We start from the raw sequence: 23,264 nt of genomic DNA on the forward strand, positions 1-23,264 counted from the left end.
GGTCTGCTGGGGGGAAGTGCCCCCCGCACCGCTGGAGGTGGCAACAGTGTGGGAGGCACCCCGTACTAGCTGTGCCCCTCCCCCCCCCCCGTTTGTAACTAGGGATCCGACGTAAGTTGGATTGATGTAACCCGAGGACTGCCTGTACTTGAAAACTGCTATCATGTCCCCCCTCAATCTTCTCTTTTCTAAACTAAACAAACCCAATTCTTTCAGCCTTCCTTCAGAGGTCATGTTCTCTAGACCATGTTCTTTAGACATAGTCAAATCAATTATATTTAATTATCAAAGATCATCTTCTTGCAATTATCATAATTAAGAAATTATTTGGGGAAGTCTGATTATCTATATTTAAAGTTGAAAAGTGAAGAGTGTTACAAAATCTGATTAAACAATTCTCAGTTTGTACTTTCTGAAGGGAGAATTGAGCAAGAGTCACGACAGAATGTAACGAGGACGTTACCCATAAGCTGAAACTGGGAACTTCAGAGTCATTAGATTGGTAACAACATGACAATTATTGCTTTCAAGACCTAAACTCTTCTGATATAGAAGCTAACTTCAAACAAGGTAATTTAATCAGAACACAGTAAGACTCGTGAATCACACACATAGTTTAAAATTGGAAGCCATTTGTGTTTACTTCTGAGATGTCTGGAGTTGAGGTTTTTTTTTTTTTTAATGAAAGTCAGATATTTAACTTGGTAAAACTGAAGATAACACATTTCAGGCTACTTACTAATAACATAGATTAATTCTTTCTCTGTTTCAAAGTGAGATGAACTGCAGCTCTAATTGTCCAATCTCATTCTAACAGCAATGCAGCATAGAAAAACTACAGTTAGATAGCAGAGGACTGGGAAAGAGAAACATGAATGGCACACATTTTGCTATATTTTTGTACAGTGCCATTGCAAGAGAAATTCATGGCTGAACATCCAACAGTGTTCACAGCTGTTTACTGCTAGTTAAGACAATGTGTCTCAAGGCACTCAACAGCCGTTGCCCATTGTATTCAACACAGAACATCTTCAAATTTTAAGTGATCAGTCACAGTTAAAGTGCAGCAAAGTATTGTCAGGTCCATCTTCGCTTTAATTCATTAATTGACACAATTTTTTGTGATTCTTCTGTCGCTGTCAATTTGTCTGATGCTTTTTGTAACATTAATGGTAACTTCTTTTGTGGGCATTTTCTTGGTGTCCCATTTAGCCTGTTAAAAAGTTTGAAACAATATAGTGAGCTTGACACTGTCAGCAAACTGTGACATTTACAACAGCTATCTGAGTTTTAACAAAATAAATATGCTAAATACACAGAAAGACCAAGTGTTCACCCATTTTTGTAATCTGGCATACATTTTTAATTACGCACAGCAGATCTATCTGGCCTCATCCAAAGTTGATTGACATAAAGAGAAACATTCCCTTTGTCAGTGGGCACTGGACCAAGCCAATAAATCATTTTGACCAACATTAATGCTGCTGTGCATTGATTGAAAAATGTCTCCCCCTCAACAATGGGACTAGTTTTAGCCCATGGATGGCACTGGGGGGGCTCCCATTGGAGAATATGGCAGTTGAGCAAATTTTGTTCGAGACAGAATTTGACCTTAGTTTTGTCTAGGTTTCTGCTGGTCTTAAACCAGAATAGGTTTTTTCAGAATTAGTTTAGATTTGTATAAAAAGAGAATTAAGTCCAATATACATGATACAGAACTGTACCAAATCACTTCCAAAGAATACAGAACTTTACAATACAGTCCTCAATAAAGAAAAGTCACTCCATTTTAAAAGTCAGAATACATAAATAATTTATTTTATTTGCTAGCAACAAATCTGATCCTGGTAATACCAATTGTCCCTTAACAAGAGGTTTGATCCCCTTAAAGTGAACGGGCAAACTTTCTTTGTCAATGAGAGCTTTTTGCTAATAAACGTTATATGGGTACTTCTGATGGTGTCCTAGTTCTTCTGGATCAGCCCAGAATATGGGACTGCACAAGGAAAAAGCTATATCTTAGACACCACTATGAGCACACCTCAGTCAAAGCTCTCTTTTCCAGGAGCATGCTGCAAGCTGCCTTTTACAAGATGCAGTAGCATTCTCCTCTTGCATCCAATCAGCTCTGCTGGCCAACCCGTGAAGGTGTAAAGTCCTTGTTGATCTTTAGTCTATCCCAGTATGGTCATTCTTATGTGCTTATGACCAATATTCTCACATTAATTCCTTATGCTCCTCCGTCTCTCTGCCTCTTGTCTTGGAGGATGATGATGATTAGCAATTATCTATATTACTATAACATCCTGGAGCCATTGTCATGGTACTTGCTGTGCTATAACATGGAACAAGAAGTCAATCCCTGCCCTAATGAGTTTATAATCTTGGTATAAAACAAGAGACAACAGATAGATAAAGACAGGCAGTCTGTAAACCCATTGGGACACAATGTCTCTTTTGCGCAAAAGCATGCCAATGTAGACACAGCCTGAGGGTAATAGTACTACAGGAATTAGAAATGTTCTACTGTAGTGTTTCTCAAACTGCTTTGTGGAGCCCCAGAGCTCCGTGAGACATCTCCAGGGGCTCAGTGAAGTTGATAAACTGGAAACTTTGATAGGTACAACACATACAATCAGTGGACCGCTGGGGTGCCGCATACATTTTTATTTATCCGGAGACCAAAAAGTTTGAGAACTGCTATTCTACTGAATTAGAAATGTTCTACTGTACAAGTGTTGGCTGGAGGGCCTTGAATAAATTATATAGTCTGAGCACTTTCTGTGGTGAACAAAGAAAGGTGAAGCATGTGTCCCATTAGAGATCCTTCTCTATTAACCTCTGCTCATGTATATTAATCTGATTATTTTAACAGGAGAAGTTATGGGCTTTTCCCTCAAGGTGAGATTTAAATACAGTATATACTATGGATGAGTACTGTACAGGCAGTCCCTGAGTTACGCGGATCCGACTTATGTCGGATCCGCAGTTACGAACAAGGATTTTCTCGCCCCGGAGGACTGGAGCGGCGGGACGCCTGGTCCCGCCACCTGCTTCCTCCGGGGCGAGAAAAGCTGCTCCCCATCTCCCTGGTCTGCTGGGGGAGCCAGCAGACCAGGGAGACGCTGAGCAAAGCCGCAGAGGACCTGGGCCGGACCCGCGGCGCTTCCAGATCAGCTGGAAGCGCCGCAGGTCCAGCCCGGGTCCTCCGCCGCTTTGCTCCGCGTCTCCCTGGTCTGCTGGGGGGGGGGGGACGCAGCTAGTGCCCCCCCCCCAGCAGACCGGGGAGACATGGAGCAAAGCCCGGGGCCTGTGGTAGAGCAGGTAGGGCGCTGCCGGTTGGTCCCGCAGCACCGCTCCTTGGCGCTACTGGACCAACCTGGCAGCACCCCAGCTGCTCTGCCCCAGGCGTCCCCAAGTTAGCCGCTGCTGAAACTGACCAGCGGCTGACTACAGGAAGCCCGAGGCAGAGTTGCTCTGCCCCGGCTTCCTGGAATCAGCTGCTGATCAGTTTCAGCAGCAGCTGACTTGGGGATGCCTGGGGTTCTTAAGTTGAATCTGTATGTAAGTCGGAATTGGTGTCCAGATTCAGCCGCTGTTGAAACTGATCAGTTTCAGCAGTGGCTGAATCTGGATGCCAGTTCCGACTTACATACAGATTCAACTTAAGAACAAACCTACAGTCCCTATCTTGTACGTAACCCAGGGACTGCCTGTATATATATTCCCCATGCAAAATAGAGGTTTATCTTTTGGGAAAACTAGTGATAGCAGTTGCCTCACTGAGCTACTCTAGTAGTTGATTCCATAGGCAGGAAATTTACTGTGCATTATTTTCAATGATTTGTTTCTTGTGTTTTATGAAATCGTTATTCTGCCCTTAATTTGAATAATTCAAGTCTTTTTCTGTCTTTTCAGACTATATAATATCCTCATGTTACCTTTCTTAAGGTGTGATGTGATCTATCTGGACAAAATAAATGAGGGCACACCAGTGTTTGAAATGGTCTTATTATATTATCTCTGTTTTAATTCACTTATTTGCCTTTTCAAATGTTGCTATGAACCTGGCAAACATTTCATTTGTTGAATGGCTAATGAAGCTGAAATCCTCTTCCTGCAGGTTATTTATATTAGCCCAATGTTGCCTTCATTTCCACAAGTGTAACTACTTTGGAAGCCAGTGACAGTTACATCCATGGAATTGAGGACAAAATTTGGCCCTTAGCTTTGCCAATGTACATTATATTTATCTAATGTGTTCACACCCATCTGGTATTTCTTATAATTTGATTATTTAATTAATTAAAGAAACTTAATGTCAATCAGCAAACTTCAACTCCCAACGCACTTTCTCTGGATCTTTCATTCAATATAATCAATCCTGGAACCAATATTAACCCCTTAAGTATCCAACTGTTGTATTTTCTTCATTATTATTAATGTTTAATATCATTTTAAGCCCATATCCTTTTCATTTTATTCACATACACCTTTGCTGGTACTACAGTTGTTTCAGCAAGACAACAGAAGAATAGATATTTGAAAAAATACGAATACTTCACTTAGCAATTATCATCAGTGTTCCCTCTAAGGTGCATGGCAGCACAGCCCCACAGCTGTTTAATGAGCCCTGCCCAGCCAGGGGCACAGGACTTGTGCAGTTCTTTGCTGAGGACAGAACAGCGAGTCACGCCTAGCCAGCAGGGATATATCCCCTCTCTACCTGCAGGGTAGGGATCATTAAGCAGCTGTGGGGCTGCACAGTTTAGAGGGAACACTGCTTGTCATCTCAATGAGACTTATTCTGATTTTACAGATGGGGAAATTGAGTCATGGCATGAGCAAGTGACACCCAACAATATAACCCAAGTGTCCTGAGCCCTCTTCAGTGCTGTACACTAGATAACATGACCTCTCAATAGAGATAGAATCTTTTAAGTAGGATGAGCAAGATTTGACTTAGTATAAACCATCTTAGTGTAAAACTCTATGCACTTGGATATAACAAGATCTGATTGCATGCATCTTTATTTCCCAGAAAAAGGTTGAAGATTGAATGCATTTCAAGCCAATGACAGAGGGCCCTATTCAATAATCCATACTTATTTGAGTAGCCTCATTGAAGTCACATGATTGAAGGGTTGCAGGAATTGGTCTATTATCTCTAGTAGCACTAAATAAAATGAAAGATGACATGAGTGAGTAATACTTTTACTGTATTAACTTCTGTTGGTGAAAAACTTTCAAGCTTACATTAAGCTCTTCTTGATATGTCTGTATTCTTGCTTATAAAAAAAATAAGAATAATAAATCAGTTCTATCATTTGTAGAATAGAATTCTGAAATTCTGCCCACTCTTACAGAGTGGATGTTATAATTACACTGATTCTGTTACACCATCCTCTATTTGTTAGATTTTCTCCATGAACTCATGATTATGATAAGCATTTGCATTTTTCATTTTCAGCAATCCTCCTGTGGCTCTTGAAATCATATTGACATGGAATGTGCTCCTGTAGCCCTGCTACTGCAATACCTAAATGGAAAGACACAACGGGATGTGTAGGTCACGGGAATATATCCATGCTGCGGAAGCAGTGAATGAGGAATAATATAGTACAAGGAGGCTTAAAATAAACACACACATACTATTGTGTTTGCTGGTAAAGAAACAATAGTTAAGGTTGAGATGTGGCTTCCATTCTAAATTCCCCTTTCCAGGTGCTCGGTGTTTTCTCAAATTTCATTTGAGATCTCATCTCAAAGGTAAATATATGAGAGAACCTGTCTGATGATCCTACTGTACAGTGGGGTAAGGGGCTCTGGATCTGTCCCCTGTCCACAGTTAAGCACCCAGTCAGAAAATGTAGCTTCAGAATCTGCCTCTCCTCAGAACTACAGCTTCTCAGACAATATGCTGTGGCTGAGGTGTATTTTATCATATTCTGAGATGCTAAATGGGGTTTAATTGTAAAATGGAGAACTGTCACACAAATAATCCTAGTACCATTGAAGCTAGCTCTAAAAATCATGGAACATAACTTTATACCTCTGTTGTTCTGAAGCCATTCTGTTTCTGTGTTACAGTTCCAGAGGCATGGGCCATAGGTTTTGTACACTGAGTACCACAGCTAGTTTTCTTCTCAGTGTTAATTATTCCACTTGCAGTTGAAGACATGGGGATACAGGTCTGAGTTGATTTTTCATCCTCCAGCATACCTAGTAAGAAGAACACACACAATCACAAACTGAACCTTACAACAAGTGTTTACACTAACGACAGATAATCTTTTGCATTATATAACTATTACATAACTTTTAACAAAAGAACACTTGCAGCTTGAAACCTAGTTTATATAAAACAAGGAGTTAAAAGTAGTTTTAAAGAGCAAAGCTGCCTGTGACTCCCTCCTAGTTTTGTGAGTTTTACCTTAACATTTCCCTGTCTTAACATTGCTTCTCCCATCATATGTTTCTGTGGGTCTTTCACACAGTGACAAAGAGGATATGAGCTTACAGGGGCCCTGATCCTATAAGCCACTGACCTTTCTTTCACTTTAGAGTCCTGTTGACTTCATGGGGACAGGAGTTTGGCCATGCAGAGTGACTTACAAGTCTAACTGACTGTACAAGGAAACAAAGATCCTGACCGTACAGAAAGTACTATCAAATTCATAAAAAGGAAGACTTTGGGGAAAAAAAACTAGAAACATCTCTTGGAGTCACCTTGAATCCCTTTTAGTTATAGTAATCTTAGGGGTTACTTATAAAAATGGTAGCTAGAAAATGTTCCAATAAAATATATGTATGTATTTAAGGGTACCCTTAATTTCTGAGGACTTATTGCATAATAATCACAAACACATTTGATCAAAACATTTGCCCATGTGTAGTCAAATTATTAATCAATTTATTTCAGATCAATTGAATGTACTGCAAAGCAAACAGAACAAAATGATACAGGTTGGCTTAAAGGAAACAGTCCATTAACAGAACTAAATGATCATTTATAATAAGCCCACTTCATTAAACTTCTAGTTGCAATTCTGGGTCTCAAATCTGATTTATGGCTCTGGCAAAAGTTATAACAAGGGGCAGGGAGAATAAGGCTAGATATGTCACTTTGGCTACTGTAACTTTCGTTCAAAAATGCTTAACCAATTCTATTTATAAAGAGGCTTGCTTACATGGCAAGAGGAAAAAAATCTTATTTTATGGCTTTACAAATGCTGTGGTCCCTAGTTAGAGAAGTAAGAGTGTGTACACAGATATAAAGGGAAAATAATTGTGAAGAACTATCCATAAAACATTACTATTTGAACTATGCATTGCATCACCAAACCCACTGTTATAAATCCGATATGAATTCAAGTGCAGCATTAAGAATACGACAAATAAGGAGAAGTAGCTCTGTATTCTTGCCCAGAAATCTGCAGGGAATAAACCTGACAGGAAAAGCTGCATCATCAACAGAAAGAATTTTCAGTAGCAGGTTTCCAAAGGAACATAAGAATGGCTATACTGGGTCAACAGTCCATCTAGCCCAGCATCCTGTCTGCCAACAGAGGCCGATGCCAGATGCTCCAGAAGGAAGGAACACAACAGGTAATCCTCACGTGATCCCTCCCCTGTTACTCATTTCCAGATAAACAGAGGCTAGGATATCATTCCTACCCATCCTGGCTAATAGCCATTGATGGACCTAGCCTCCATGAATCTATCTAACTCTTTTTTTAATCCTGTTAAATTCCTAGCCTTCACTGCATAATCTGGCAAGGAGTTCCAAAGGTTGACTGTGTGCTGAATGAAGAAAAACTTCCTTTTGCTTGTTTTTAAACCTGCTGCCTATTAATTTAATTTGGTGAAAGGAAATGACTGTGAGAAGTAAAAGCAACTGAAATAGCAACAGAAGGACAAATCAAAATAGTTGTCCAAGCTGGAAGAAAAAGTCCCACCCACATTTCCAGTCTTTGTGATGAAAGTGGCATAATGCGTGAGAAATGTTAATAAAAATATATTGTATTGCATTTTTCTAAACTGCCAGCAGATGGAACTAGAACTTCCATGTACCAGTTTCTCTGTAGGACTGTCCTCTGAAAAAACAAATCAGAAAAATCCAAATAATCTTGGTTTGTATAAATAAAACATGGAATTGGCTTTTTTAACATTAATATTGCCATTTATGTAAAAAAAAGTTAAAGTCCCTAATGCTTAGAAGTTGTCATTTTCTGTGAGAGGTAAAAATTGGTGTGTCTCTCATTTCTGCATATATCGGTAACAAAGAACTTCAGAGGCAATCCTGGAAATTACAGACAGGTAAGCCTGACTTCAATATAGGGCACATTGATAGAAACAAAAGTAAAGAACAGAATTATCAGACACATAGATTAATATGATTTGTCGGGGACAGTCAACACAGATTTTGTAAAGGGAAGTCATGCCTCTTAGAATTCTTTGAGGGAGTCAACAAGCATGTACATAAGATGCTTAAGCCAGCATACTTGGATTTTGAGAAAATCTTTGACAAGATTCTCATCAAAGGCTCTTATAGAAACTAAGTTCCAATTGGGATAAGAGGGAAGGCCGTCTCATGGATCAAAAACTAGTTGAAAGACAGGAAACAAAAGGTAAGAGGAATAAATGAGTTATTTGGGATTGGTTCTGGTTTGAGCAGAGGGTTGGACTAGATGACCTCTCTTCTAACCCTAATCTTCTATGATTCTATGAAATGGCCAGTTTTATCATTGACTATTCAGAGAAGTTAAGAGTGGGCACCCCCAGGATCAGGAGTAGGAGGACCTGTGCTGTTCAACATATTTGTTAAAGATCTGAAAAAGAGGGTTAAAAATGAAGTGGCAAAGTTTGCAGAAGACACAAAATTATTCAAGATAGTTACGGTAAGTCCAAAGCAGACTGTGAGGCATTACAGAGGGATCTTGGCAAAAATGGCAGAATAAATTAATCACAGATAAATTCAAAGTAATGTACATTGGAAAAAATAATCCCCATTATTTACGACAGGTTCTAAATTAGCTGTTACCACCCAACCAAGAGATCTGTGAGTCACTAGGCTAGTTCTCTGAAAACATACATTCTGGCTACACTGCTGTTGTTCTGTGGAAGAGGCTATCCAAATTGCTCTCTCATCTGCATATCTTTCCATTCTTTTTGCAGAATAAGTTTTTCGCAAGATCCTGTAAACCTCCATTTCTGAGGAACAAGGGATCTTGCAAAAAAGGGTTTTTTTTCCTGACAAATGGCCCTATTTACACAGGGCTTTTTATCATCAAAACCTCTTTTGCAAAAAGAATCGGAAGATAGGCAAATGAGTGTGATTTGCATATTCTCTTCCGCAAAAAACCAGCAGTGTAGCTGTAGAGTCACTATGTAGCAGTGGTAAAAAATGCTAACAGTACTCTACCAACTATTAGGAAAGGGATAGAAAGTAAGACAGAAAATACCCCTAATATAATATCCCTGGTATGCCCGCACCTTGAACTCTGGGTCCAGTTCTGGTTCCTGCCTCTCAAAAAAAATTTAGTGGAATTGGAAAAAAATCATAGAAGGGCAACAAAGATGATAAAGGGTATGGAATAGCTTCAAGGAGAGATTTAAAAGATTAAGGTGATTAATCTTAGTTATTTTTTCTAAGTGGGATATGATCAAAGTCTACAAAATCATGAATGGTTTAGAAAAACGGAATGGAAAAGTGTTATTTACCCTTTCACACAATACAAAAACCTGAAGAAATTCATAGGCAGCAGGTTTATTAAAAATAAGAAGAAATACTTTTTACACAACACCCAATTAACCCGTGGAACTTATTCCCCTGGGATGCTGTGATGGTCAGTATAGATGGGTTGACAAAAGACCCGGCTAAGTTCATCAATGGTTGTTAGTCAAGATCGGGGTGAGCAACAATTTTTACTGGAGGGCCACTCCAAGATTTTGACAAGTGGTCAAGGGACACACTTATGTGGAGGGAGTGTGCAGTGTGGGATAGAGATAGGGGACTGGGATGTAAGAGTGGGTCAGAGGTCTGAGAGGGAGTTTAGGTGAAGGTGGAGGCTGTGATCTGGGGCAGGGGTTTGGGGTGCACAGTCCAGTAGGAGGTATAGGTGCAGGAGAGGCTTTTGCCCTGGGGGAGGGGCTCTAGGAGGGGATGTAAGGTCTGGGAAGGAGTTGTGATGATGGGTGAAGGGGGTGCAGAGGCTTTGGGTGGTAACCTGAGGCAGTGGAATGGGGTGCAGGGTCAGGGAGGGTGTATAAGTGCAGGAGAGGATTCTTTCATGGGGAAGGAGTGTAGGAAGGGATGGAAGGTCGGGGGGGGGGGGGGTTGTGACACGGCAGAAGTGGAAAAAGGGGTACAGCGGGTTTGAGTTGTAGCCTGGGGCAGGCAGTCAGAAGGGAAAGAGGGGGTGGGATGCCAGAGGCAGGCTCTGGTTGGGAAGCGCTTACCTGCAGAAACCTGAGGCAGACTGTTTGCAGCTGGCTACTCGCTGCTCCAGGTGGCTCCGCTCTGCATGGGGGAGGGGGGGGAAGGGAGAGAGAAGCCTTCTCACATTGCCCTGCTCCCAGAAAAAATTCTCAGCTCTCAGCCAGAAACTAAGAGATTGGCCAATGGGAGCTAAGATATTTTGCTGGGGGGGAGGAACAGCATGTGAGAGTCTCGCCCCTCCCTCTCCAGCCGTCCACAGTGGAGAGCAGCTGGCTTTTTAAAGTGTGAGCCCCTCTCTACCTAAGGATTCCGGCAAGGCAGCTGTAGGCCGGGTCCGGTGGCTTGGTAGGCCAGATTTGACCCGCTGGCAGCCTCTTGTCCACCCCAAGATGGTCAAGGATGCAACTCTATGTTCAGGACAGCCATAAATTCTGGCCCTCAGAAGCCAGGAGTGAGAGACACGGGGGGATCACTCCGTAGTTGCCTGGTTCTGTGCACTCCCTGAGAACATTTGGTATGAGTCACTGTTGGCCTGAAGATACTGGCCAAGATGAACCATGTTCTGGCACAGTGTAGTGCATTGATACTTCCCCTCATCTCCTGCACCATCAGGAAGTCTACTTCAGCAGCTTGCAGTTTAAATCTCTCACCTCCCTGCTGCTCTCCAGACAAAGGTGTACAGCAGAGTAATAGTAATAAGGCTACTCTTTTTTTCTTGGTCCCAGTCACCTGGCATGGGACAGGATTATAAAGAAATCTTGACTACTGTTGCACATTCAGATGATTTGCAGGAAGTGACACAGGAAGCCAGTTAGTTATTTAGGAACAAGGGCTCAAGTACTGTTTGGCTGTGTCTAGACTGGCCAGTTTTTCCAGAAAATCAGCCACTTTTCCGGAAAAACTTGCCAGCTGTCTACACTGGCCGCTTGAATTTCCACAAAAGCACTGACTTCCTACTGTAAGAAATCAGTGCTTTTTGCGGAAATACTATGCTGCTCCCGTTCAGGCAAAAGTCCCTTTTGCACAAAACTTTTGCGCAAAAGGGCCAGTGTAGACAGCTGAGATTTGTTTTGCGCAAAAAAGCCCCGATCGCGAAAATGGCGATCGGGGCTTTTTTGCGCAAAAGCGCATCTAGATTGGCCACGGCCGCTTTTCTGCAAAAAGTGCTTTTGCGGAAAAGCGTCCATGCCAATCTAGACACTCTTTTCTGAAAGTGCTTTTAACGGAAAACTTTTCCGTTAAAAGCATTTCCGGAAAATCATGCCAGTCTAGACATAGCCTTTATGTATTTATCATGGCATAGCCTCCTTACAAGAACAAATGCAGGCTTGGCAGGCACTGCTGTGTCTATGCCTCCCTCTGGTACTGATTTAATATGGACTTATGTAAATTGGTTCTACTCCCTGTTTCAATTGCCTCATCTGAAAACAGAGATAAGAATACTTACTTGGTTTCCTGCCAGGGGTGTTATGAGCGTGAGCTACTATAGCGCTTTGAAGATGCACAGTGCTGTAAGCGTTAAGGGTTAACGACTGCATTTGGACATTTCAAACACATATGCTATGTCTGTACTGCTCCCATTTGGTGCAAGAAACATGCAAATGAGGCGAAGCATGGGCTTCATTTGCATAATTAACGAGACTGTTTTTGCGCAAGAGGCTTTTGCACAAAAAGGAGCCGTTTACATGGCTCCTTTTTGTGCAAAAAACCCCCTCTTGTGCTAGAGGTATTCTTCTGCATTTTTTTCAAGAAGAACAGCTCTTGTGCAAGAGGGGGCTTTTGTGCAAAAAGGAGCCGTGTAGACGCTTCACCTCATTTGCATATTCTTTGCGCAAGAGGGGAGAGTCTAGACATAGCCCTAGTGTAATCGGATAGCCACCCCACATAAGGCCTGCAGGAGTTAAGGTAGCGAGGTGGCACAATTATCTGCCCAGGCTCCACCTGGAGGAGGAGGTAGGGCATAAGGAGAGTTAATTAAAGAGGAAGCTCAGCTGGAAGGAACAGGAGGGGCCTGCATAAAGCTCAGGAGCTGAGAGTAGGGCTGTGTCCAGACTCAGGGGTTTTTTCGGGAAAAGTAGCCTTTTCCCGAAAAAACTTCCCCTGCGTCCAGACTCAAGCCGCGTTCTTTCGAAATTAATTCGAAAGAGCGCGGCTTTTCTTTCGATGGCGGTAAACCTCAATTTACGAGGAAGAACGCCTTCTTTCGAAAGTTCCTCTTTTGAAAGAAGGCGTTCTTCAATGTAAATAGGGCTTCTTCAAAAGAGAGCATCCAGACTCACTGGATGCTTTCTTTCGAAAAAGCAAGCCGCTTTTTCGAAATTTCTCCGTGCAGTCTAGACGCTCTCTTTCGAAAGAGGCTCTTTCGAAAGATGCTTTCGAAAGAGCCTCTTTCGAAAGAAGCCTGCAGTCTAGACATAGCCTAGGAGACCAAAGAGAGAGAAGCTACAGTCACTCTCAGGATGAGAGAACGCAAGGTAGGAAGCATCTCAGGGAGACAGCTGTAACGGTCTGTACAAATCTTGACTGATTGTTGTAGGGTCCCTAGACTGGAACCCAGTATAGAAGATGGATCTGGGTTCCCCTACCAGTCCCTGAGCAGTGGTGCCATTAAGAGGCAGTGGACAGCAAGACTACCCGGGACAGTGGGTCCTAAGAGACATTGATACCCACAAAGGGAGAACTACAATGATCTGATTGGAGGGCCAACACATGAAGCAAGAATAGGTGAGTCCTAAGACAGTGAGACTGAGTGATGGAGTGAATGACTGTAAGAGGGGTGTCAGACTGACAGCTAATTTTCAGATGCAGCCAAAAGAAGATGCTCCATTGGTGAGTGGACTGCCCCATGACTCATGAGTTATCAGATTTTTTTCTTCTGTGGGTTTATCCTCCTACACTACTTTCAACATGCAACTCTTTGGATTTTGAGCCCATAATAATACAGTTTTATTGTGTCCGAGCTGTTATGAAAAAGCAGTTTTATTGATTTGTATTACTGTAGCAATATTAGGCACAGTTATTTTATCCATTCACTAGCTGAGTATGCTGCCACTTTCTGTTTTTCATGGAACAGATTTTTTTGCAGAGAGGTATCTTTCTTGGAATTGTGGGAGATAATAAACAATGGAAATGCTAGACTTGGTTCATTTGTGTCCTCTATGAATTCACTGCTTGAGTGCCATACTGTACTGAGATTAAACATTTTGTCTAATACTTATCTGAAATGAACCAATTGTCACCATCTGGGACTGCAAATATCAGTTCCATTCTCTTTCAATTGAGCCCAGCTATCAGTTATATTGCCATTATCAGGATCTACTGATGTACTGCAGGCTTTATGCTTGTTTTAGTTGGATGCTATTATGTTTGCTTTTCTAAAAGTAAGTAACTGTTTTAGAACTCTTGTTCAGCAACAATGGAATGATTTGCTGAGCTGGTTGTAATCCTATGAAAGACACTTTCAGGCAGCAGGCTGTTACCTAGGAGGAACTGTCTGGAAGTGACAGCTGCTGAAGAAATGTCTGAGAAGTCCGAAGGCTAAAGACACATTTTAAGCAGCCACAACAAACCCTGAGTGTATGGGTGGCGGGTGAATCCTGGGTTCAGGCAAGCTTCTGGCCCACTCCATCCCTTCTGCCCAAAGGCCCACCTCTCCCACTGAAGCCCAGAGTGCACCTCCTGTGCAGCCACCAGCCCTCTCATGCCCCAGGATGCCCAGATGTTCCTCCCCACTGTACAGAGCGAATGGGTGGAGCAGCTTCCCCCAGCCCTGAGAACCAGGCAGATGGCATGCTCTTCAGTGTGCTGGGCAGGTGGCACAGTCTCTTTCTCCCACCCTAGAGCCTCAGGTGGGTGCCCTGGAGTGTTGAGCAGTTGGTATCCCCCTTGCTGTGGTGCACTAGGTGGGTGGCATACTCCCAGACGGGAGCAGGGGCTGGCCCCCATTAGTCCCAGCCTGGAGCCTGGGCAGAACGAAAAGAGCCTTCTGCAACACAGTGTTGGGGAGCAGGAATGGGCCTGGGGACACAGCATGGGTGGGGCCACAACTCTTTGGGGAGGTTCAGCCTTCCCCTGCCCTTGATACATGCTGCCCATGCCTGAGTGACACCTTATGTGAAAGAAGATCCAGACACAATCCTCTTCATATATCACCAGTGAGACATGATCAAAACAACAATCCATTGGAATGGAAGCTATAACTCAAGATTCTGTTGACAAATCAGAAAATGAAACATAATTTAGATGCTGGCTATTTCATTAATTCATATATGAATCCTGATTAGAGAGCAGACAAGATCTTAAAGGACCAACACTGAACATCTTGCTCTCCAGATGGCAAGCATTTGGCAGTGTTATAAGACAAATAGAATACTGCCATGTCACAAATAAAGGAATGACTGGTTACACTTTTTTTCTTTTCTCACCATCTGGAAGTTGCAAGATGCATCATACCTCCCTCCCATGTTTCATGAAAATTGGCATATGAATATGCATAACTCAAAGATGATTTATGCAAAACAGGTAATGTAACATATCACTTTTGCTGAATCTGTATATCCTATTTTGGTTCTTGAATTTGAAGTTAGAATAGGAAGTGTGAATCTGGTTTTAATTCTAAATGTGCTAATGAGGACTATTAGTGATACTTTAGAACTTAATGGCTCAGTACTCAATGGTTTTATTTTTCCTGTAAGCCCAAATTGTGGTTGGTCCTAGAAAAAGACATGTGACCAGGCCACCTAGTACTGGAATCCTTCTTGAATCTAGTATTTTTCTATGGTGGTGGGGAGACTAAACAAAGGGTTCCCACCTTGGGGGAAATCTATTTAAGGAACAGAAAGCAATCAGGTCTTTGTCTTCAGCTGGCTTTTGAAATTGCCTTCCCACCCTCAGAGGATATACGTGAGGAGACCTGGAAATAAAGAACTGTAGTAAAAAAGGTGAAGACAAAACTGCTGGGCCCAGACCAGAAAAAGTCAATTCTGGCCTGAGATAAAAATGACTAGGGTAAGAATTTGCATGCAAAAAGTCTATCAGTGTATTAGAATTAGCTGGCATTATTTGTTTATTTTGGCTTAGTAATTCTGATCTGTCTGATTTCACACGCAATCATTTAAATCCTACTTTTTATACTTTTTTGTTTATCATCAGGCCCAGTGTAAATAATTGTCATAGGCTGGGGGGCAACTACTGTGCATATCCCTTTTTCATTAATAAAGGTAGACATCTTTGAGTGTTTTCTGTGTAAAACTCTCACAGAATGAGATGAAATCTATCTGGGGTTTTGGTTCCTTTTCTGGGTTGGGTTGCTGGATGCTGCCAACAAACTTGTAGCTGAGTTCTCCCAAAGCTGAGATGGTTCAGTGTCTGTGTTCCTCTGCTGGGGGATGGTTACCCCAACTCTGTGCCTTGACTGTGAGCTTCTGGCCCTGCAGGACAAGGGGGTAGGGAACCCCAGATGGCAAGAAGGTGGGCTTGATCAGCACGCTGGGGGAAACACTATGTTCTAAATCACATTTTAAGAGGTTTCTGGTCCAGATTATAAATCTCCAGGAATATCTACAGCAGTGTTTCTTAAACTGTGTGCTGTGGCACACCAGTGTGTCACGAGGCAGTTGGAGGTGTGCTGTGGAGAACCAAATTCAAAATGGCCACCCTTAAAGGGGCAGGAAACTTTTTTTCTCAACTTCCCCCCAACCTTGTGTGTGTGTGAGTGTGTGTGTGTGTGCGCGCAAAACTAAAACTTGTCCTCCTTAGCACTTCTCCTTAGCACACTGAATGGACGCTATCTCGCATTTAAGTTGTGATTACTATGGATGGAGTGGCCATCAGGGCACCTGTGCTTTTTCCTCTTTCCTCTTCTTTCGAAAGAACTCCCTCTTCCCCATCCACACACGCCTTTTTCCGAAAGAGCTCTTTTGGAAAAAGGCTTCCTCCTTGTAGAAAGAGGTTTACCAATATTGGAAAACCCCCTCTGTTCTTTTGGGGGTTTTTTTCTTCGAAAGAACGCGATTGCAGTGTGGACTAAGTGAAGGTTTTTTGTTGTTGTTTTTTTTTAAACGGCTGTTATTCCAAAAAACCACCTCTGTAGTGTAGACATAGCCATAGGCAGTTTCCATCAAGATTAAGATTATTTTAGTGACAACAAGAGGAGTTTGTGTTATCAAGTGGAAATTCTATTTCCCCCTCCCCTTGTTTCTCTGAGAAGCTATTAATGGTTAGGAAAACTTTACAGAGCTGCTGCAATGAGGACTGGAGTGGTACATACATATTATACGCTTCTCCTGCTCCAAGTAACATTAACTGTGGATCATACACCTACTCTTAATTTAATGAGTGTAGCTGTGGATGCAGAAAGAGAAATTTAAAGAGGACACAGTGGCACATGGCTGCTATTCATAGGGTCTCTGGACTGGGACCAGGAGTAGTGTGTGTGCCTGAGTCCCCTCCGCCATTTAGGGTGCGTCAACACTGCAATGTTTTTCTGGGGAAATGGCTGTTTTTCCAGGAAAAAAATACTTGCGTCCACACTGCCATTGAGTTCTTTCGAAAGAAAGTTCAAAGATGGAGAGGTTTTTCCGATGGCAGTAAACCTCTTTCTACGACAACTAAATAATAACCACAACTAAAAAGCGAGATAGCGTCCAATCAAATCAATGTGGACACTATCTTTCGAAAAAGCACATCACTTTTTTGTTGCGCTTTTGCTGTGGGGATGCTCTCTTTCAAAGTAAGCTTTTTCAGAAGATCTCTTTGGGAAAAGCTTCTTCCGAAAGAAGCTTGCAGTCTAGACATAGCCTTAGACACAGAGAAGTGGCCTGAGTATTGAAATGTGACATATCCCAAGAAGGGGGAATTAACTGCTTCGTTGCCCAGTGGAAAGTTTGGGCTGGAGAGGGCAAAACTATTGCCTCTGGGGATGAAGCCTTGGGAAGCCTCAATACCCAGGTCAGGTAAAGACTAACATACTCTGAGCCTGGGGAGGGCTGTAAGATATTATTGAGGGCCCTGAAATAGGCCTGGTTGGACTGTATGCCCCAGAAAGGATTTGCTTTTCTTTGTACACCAACTGTGTCACTCAGTCAGAGGGCTGAGTCCCTGAAGACTGCTCGAGAAGCCACTGTCGAGTCACCACAGACTGACAGTGCAGCAGCTGCATACCTGGCCTGGGAACACTCACAAGAAGTTGGCACCATCCCATTACATACTCCCAAGCACCAATGCACCATCATGAAATAGAGGCAAATATCATGGTATATTTGTTCTGGAAGGAAAATACAGATGATACCAAACTTAACATGCCAGTAACCACTATCCCCCAACCTCCACACCCACACAAAGTAACAGGTTTAAAACTTGTCTAATCATCTAGCACTGAAATTTGAATGTTAAGTTATAGTCTTCGTTTTAAGGAGTGTCAGTATAATACCTACAGGCAGAACTGAACCTAGAATATCTGGAACTTAGTGCATGAGCCTCTATCATTTGAGCTAAAAGCCAGCAGGCTCTCAGCTAAGGCTGTAGAGCAAACTCATTCTTTCTCTCTGTAAGTGTTCTCAGTGCCACTTCCTGGGACAGTGAACCACACCCAGAAGGGGCACATCTATATTTACCACAAGATCGACACTCTGAAAGGCATTCTTCTAGCATTCAAATGCTTAGGGTAGCTTCCACTGGTATACAGTACTCTTCCTTTTCTGAAGAGTAAGAGAAGCCAATGGGAATGTTTGATCACATTGGCCTCCCACAGTGTGGATGCCATACAACTTGGCTTAAAGTAAGCCGATTCCAGATATGCATTTTGCATAGCTATAATTGCATACCTTAAGCCAACCTTCCAGGTCCAGTGCAGACCTAGCCTAGGCGTTTGGGTTACAGAAGGAATTTCCAAGTTCAGGAGAGCAGTAAAACTTTAAAAAAAAAAAACATATTTCAAAGTTTAAACTGGTGCTAGTCAGACCTGACAACAGTCTTTTTATTAGGCCTTAAATAATAAGTACTTAGTACTTAAGTGGTTTATGTCATTAATGAACTGTGCATACACTTTCAACACCTTTGGGAGTTTGGTAAACATTACGGCTGTGTCTAGACTGGCCAGTTTTTCTGCAAAATCATTTGATTTTGCGGAAAAACTTGCCAGCTGCCTACACTGGCCGTTTGAATTTCCGCAAGAACACTGACGATCTCATGTAAGATCGTCAGTGTTCTTGCGGAAATACTGTGCTGCTCCCATTCGGGCAAAAGCCCTCTTGCGCAAATCATTTGCGCAAGAGGGCCAGTGTAAACAGCACAGTACTGTTTTCTGCAAAAAAGCCCCGATCGCAAAAATGGCAATCGGGGCTTTTTTGCGGAAAACCGCATCTAGATTGGCCACGGACGCTTTTCCGCAAAAAGTGCTTTTCCGCAAAAGCATCCTGCCAATCTAGACGTGCTTTTCCAAAAATGCTTTAACGGAAAACTTTTCCATTAAAAGCATTTTCGGAAAATCATGCCAGTGTAGACGCAGCTTACTACTTTCTGTAGTAAGATGAGGGTCTGAAACATAAGCTTATCCCTTCTGCCCCAGGGCCAACTGGTTTTGGCAGTTCCAACTCAGGGGAGGCGGGACTTGAACCCACAACCCTGTCTGCCCCAGGGCATTGGCTGGGCATGAGGCATAGACAGCAATGGTCCAACCTTTGTTAATATAAAGCAGAGTTAAGCTGTGAGCAAGAGGCAGGGCTTGCTCACAGAAGTTGGCAAGAACAGGGCTGATATTACAGAAACACAGACTGTAAGTACATTCCAGAGGGGTCGTAACAGAACACCTCATTAAGAAATATCTTGGTACCAAAACACACCTCACAAATAATATATATACCAACCCAGGTTCAGGACTGAGTCTAAAGTGACAGTATGATGGATAGTAACTGAAACCTCCCTTCTGTGAGGTAAGGGGTGGTAACTTCATGCGTCACGAGTGATGTGGAACCTGTCTATACCTGTGTATAAAAGTGCAACCCAAAGTGTGGTTGTCGGCTGACAGTGGGGAAAATGCTGAATCCATAGTATTGATTCAGTGTTAGTCCATTGTCATGGTGTACATATGCATGGTAGTGCAGCAGCAAGGTTTCACTGACAACTATTACTGTACGTTGGTTGGCAATAAACCTGGCTGGGTGCTTTTGATCCTTATCTGATTTGTGATCTCTGAGAGCTCTCTCAGAGTCTGTCACGTTGACTAATTGCGCATTGTTAATACATTAGACAGGGAAGCACGCAGCCAAAAGTTTATCATCATTGATAGAGCAGACCTGTCAGGAACCCATCAGGATGCCTGACTGATGAAACCTTCATTGATTTTTTACCAAAACCAGAGAGGTATCCAGTGACAGACAGGACTCGATCCTACCATGATCTTCTGGCTTCTTGTCCCACAATCAAAAGAGTAAAGAAGAAAGAAATAAAAACAGCTTCCTCCTGATTCTTCCCTTGTGGGGTAGGATTTGCCTTGACTTTTTCCTCCTAGCAGAACAGGGGTTCAATCTCCCACACTCAATAGATCCTCTGAGAGAAAGAGTAAGAAAGCCAGGGCCTCCTGCATGGCAGCCTGGTGTCTCTTTGTCTCCCAGTTCTCTATGGCTTCCTCCTCTGGAGAGTGTCCTCTGGAAGCACTTTAGAAGAGTGAAACTGGATTCCACAGTGCAAAGAGGGAGATCAGAAACATTTAACAGTGTTCGGCTTTATTAACTTTTCTGAGCTCTCCCACAGGGTTTCAGCAATATTGTTTTCAAAGACTAAATACAGCAACACAAATGGTTCTGCAATAATAAGTCAATTAGTGATGAAAAATTACACTACTTTGAATGGAGACAGTGCTTCTGAATGACTCAGCTGATATGTTCCTTGGTTGCTATGGTGAAAACATGTTTGTCTAAAGTAGCTAGGGATTCAGTATTCCTTCTGTATTATCCAAGGGTTAAAACAATTTTAATGTAACTTTGGAGATGATGATTTTTCTTGTTTCTGGTTACAGAAGTACCAGAATATAACATTAACTTTCATTTCTTATCTTGCTGAAATCCTTTTAGCTCTCACACTTCAATCAACAACTCATATCAAGGACTTCCTATCGTGACTTCTCTGGAAATAACCCACAGGCAAACAAAAGAGGGTCCATTTTCATTATTCAGCCACTGGAAAATGTATTTACATGATCAGAGATAACATATCTCCACTTGTTGCCACAGAACAGTTTTCTAATAATAGTGTACATATAATCCTGGATTAATGTTGTATTTACATTCTGCACATCCATATGTCGAATCCATTATTTTACTCTGCTAGAGAACAGCAAACAGGCAATTAATTCCTGTTTAGAGAGGGCAGTAAACAATTATTTTCTTAAATAAACAATATCTAAAATCACACACAAATTGGTGATTTTAGATATTCTCTCAGAGTTCTACAAGGGTTACCACAACATCCCCTCACATATTTCCCCTTTCTGACTCTCCTCCTCTTCAATCATGTGTTAGACCCTTTTCTGGAGCCCATAAACATGATTTCTGAATGTGATACACCCACCAGAAAGCTCTGTAAGGTGACTGTAACCTTTTACTTGATTTAAAGTGAATTTAGTAATGCAGTATTACACCACTGCAGATTCAGCTCTGGTGGCTAGTTTCCAGCTCAACAGAGTAAAAGTCGCCACTGTTACTTGCTTCTGATTTAGGCTCTCTAGGGATACATAAGGACACAGGCCAGTGAGCATGCCTATTTTCACATGTACAAGGTCTAGTCTGTTTTTCAAGTTTTATTAAAATTGCAATTAAAGCTATGATTGCCCATGCATATAGAAATTATGTAACTATCTATGCAAAGCTACACATTTAGTCATATGCATGTCCTTAACAGTATTCTTAGTGCCTGATGGATGCCTTGACAATTAATAATCAGTAGTGGGATGGTTCCTCTTGGAGTTTTCATGCAAGGAATTCATTTTAATCCATTTGGGACCCCTCTTTCACGATTCTGACTATACTCTGTACCAATAACGGTGAACTTTATTTTTCATAAGTTAGTTATAGTTCCATTTATTTTTCTGCACAATGTATACCCTGCAGTTAGGGTCCGTGTTAAAACAATGTGACTACCAGGTATTTTGTAGTCAAAATTACTCTTACAGTTAATTATTAAGTCATTGACATATCTTTTCCTGTAATCTTGTAGCAGAGGATGATTCTTTGGTCACTTACTTAGGTCAAGCATTTCTTAAGCCTAATGGCTAGTAAGGCCAGCTGACATTCTACATGTCTCCACCTATAGGCCTTAAGTTTCAACCCTACCTACTTAGATACCTAAGGCATTCTTACTCCTTCTGATTACTGATCAATTTTATATTTCTATAATCCTCCAATTTAAATCAATTTAGCATTCAATGATTATATATGACGTGACATGTTAGTTAATCACAACACCACCCAATACAGGAATGATAAATTGAAGTAATTGGCATTAGCAGTCGATCTTCTTGGCAGCTAAGTGTGTTGCCTTTTCAGTGCTTTCAGCTCAGGTCCCAGAGAATGTATATGAATCCTGATTCATTGCACACTACTACACTATGCTACCCCATACCATTAGGTAGCCCCAACTACCTTATTGTGCTAGAAATTTGCGAGATACAGAGTGCTATCATTTTTCTTTGAGGCTGAGAGTCAGATCTTCCTGATAGGAAGTCCATTGATGCAATAGACACACTGTGAAAGGTTTGGTAAAAAAGAAAAGGAAGGCAATTGATGTGGGTTAAAGTTTGTGGGAATTCCAGAAATGACTCGTTAGGAAGCATTTTTATGGAGTGCTAAAAATAAGTCAGTCCCTAGGACCAGCAGGGTGGGAGGCACAGAACTAGGAGTGGGAAAAAACAAATAAAGTGTTAACATTAGTGGTTGCAGGAACAGAAACACAACAATATATTGCTGGGAAAATGGAGAGTCAAAAATAAAAACGGAGAAATTATTTTGCACTGCTGCAGATGGCCAGTCTTTCCCTTGGATAGGTTGCCCTGCAACACAATCAGGATCCGCGATCTTCCAGGAAGACCAAGAGACTCAAGATAACTTTTGCTTGATGAAGTACATAAGACTTCGACTTAACCAGCAGAGTGCAAAACAGAAAACTGAACTTATCAATCAACTGACTAGAGGGATATATATATTTTTAAATCCAACAACCTTTTTTTAAAAGAAAACAACCCTACCTCCTGCAGTGAAGTTTACAGTTACAAACTCCCTCAGTACAAAATAGCACCTTCATTTATCCATTTCCTGTTTTAAAAGCTTACACTGTTACTGATAATAGAAAAATGGCAAAATAGGTTTTAGATGCTAAAGACTTAATAAAGACTTGAGCCAACTGGCAAAAATTGTTGGACAAGAGTACAATACTGATTACTGTACAAAAAAGAGACAAGCCATCATTTCCATGCAAGTCCATTGGTGGGAAATTTACATGCACTCACAGTACATAGCATTGTCTGTATAATTGCTGCAAATGCTGTGTTTAGCTGTCAACAATCCCTCAAAGTTGAGTTGCAATATTCTCAGGGTTAGTTCAAAGGCTTGAACGTTCCGGGGCAGATTTACATCAGGAATATTGGCTGACAAATGACCAAGATTCAGTTCTAAAAAAGACTTACAATGCTGTCTGTTGATTGGATCATCAGTTTCCCTAGTATGAACTGGGTACTCATGGGCTGCATGAAAATGCTGAACATTTTTCTCATCACTTGAAATATGAATCCTGCCCAAACTGCCTTGGCATAATTTCTTATATATCTTAACCA

At 41.8% G+C, this 23,264-nt stretch overlaps 1 protein-coding gene across 2 annotated transcripts in view; it reads right to left on the reverse strand.

Moving 5' to 3' along the window:
• Positions 1-615: 615 nt before the first annotated feature.
• BAALC (BAALC binder of MAP3K1 and KLF4) overlaps positions 616-23,264 on the reverse strand; it is a 37,684-nt gene continuing 15,035 nt past the window's right edge. Inside the window, exons 2-4 of one of the 2 annotated variants that reach the window (XR_012901277.1) lie at positions 6,053-6,222; positions 2,042-2,335; positions 616-1,213 (exon numbers count right to left, since the gene is read on the reverse strand). Coding sequence is in view for 1 of the 2 variants with exons in the window: in XM_006122398.4 (XP_006122460.1) it covers positions 1,103-1,213; positions 6,053-6,222 (281 nt within the window). In the remaining variant the exon portion in view is untranslated. The remainder of the gene's footprint in view (positions 1,214-2,041; positions 2,336-6,052; positions 6,223-23,264) is intronic. The other variant, XM_006122398.4, reaches the window with a different exon arrangement.

Source organism: Pelodiscus sinensis, chromosome 2, assembly GCF_049634645.1.
Source record: "Pelodiscus sinensis isolate JC-2024 chromosome 2, ASM4963464v1, whole genome shotgun sequence".
Lineage (NCBI taxonomy): Eukaryota > Metazoa > Chordata > Testudines > Trionychidae > Pelodiscus > Pelodiscus sinensis.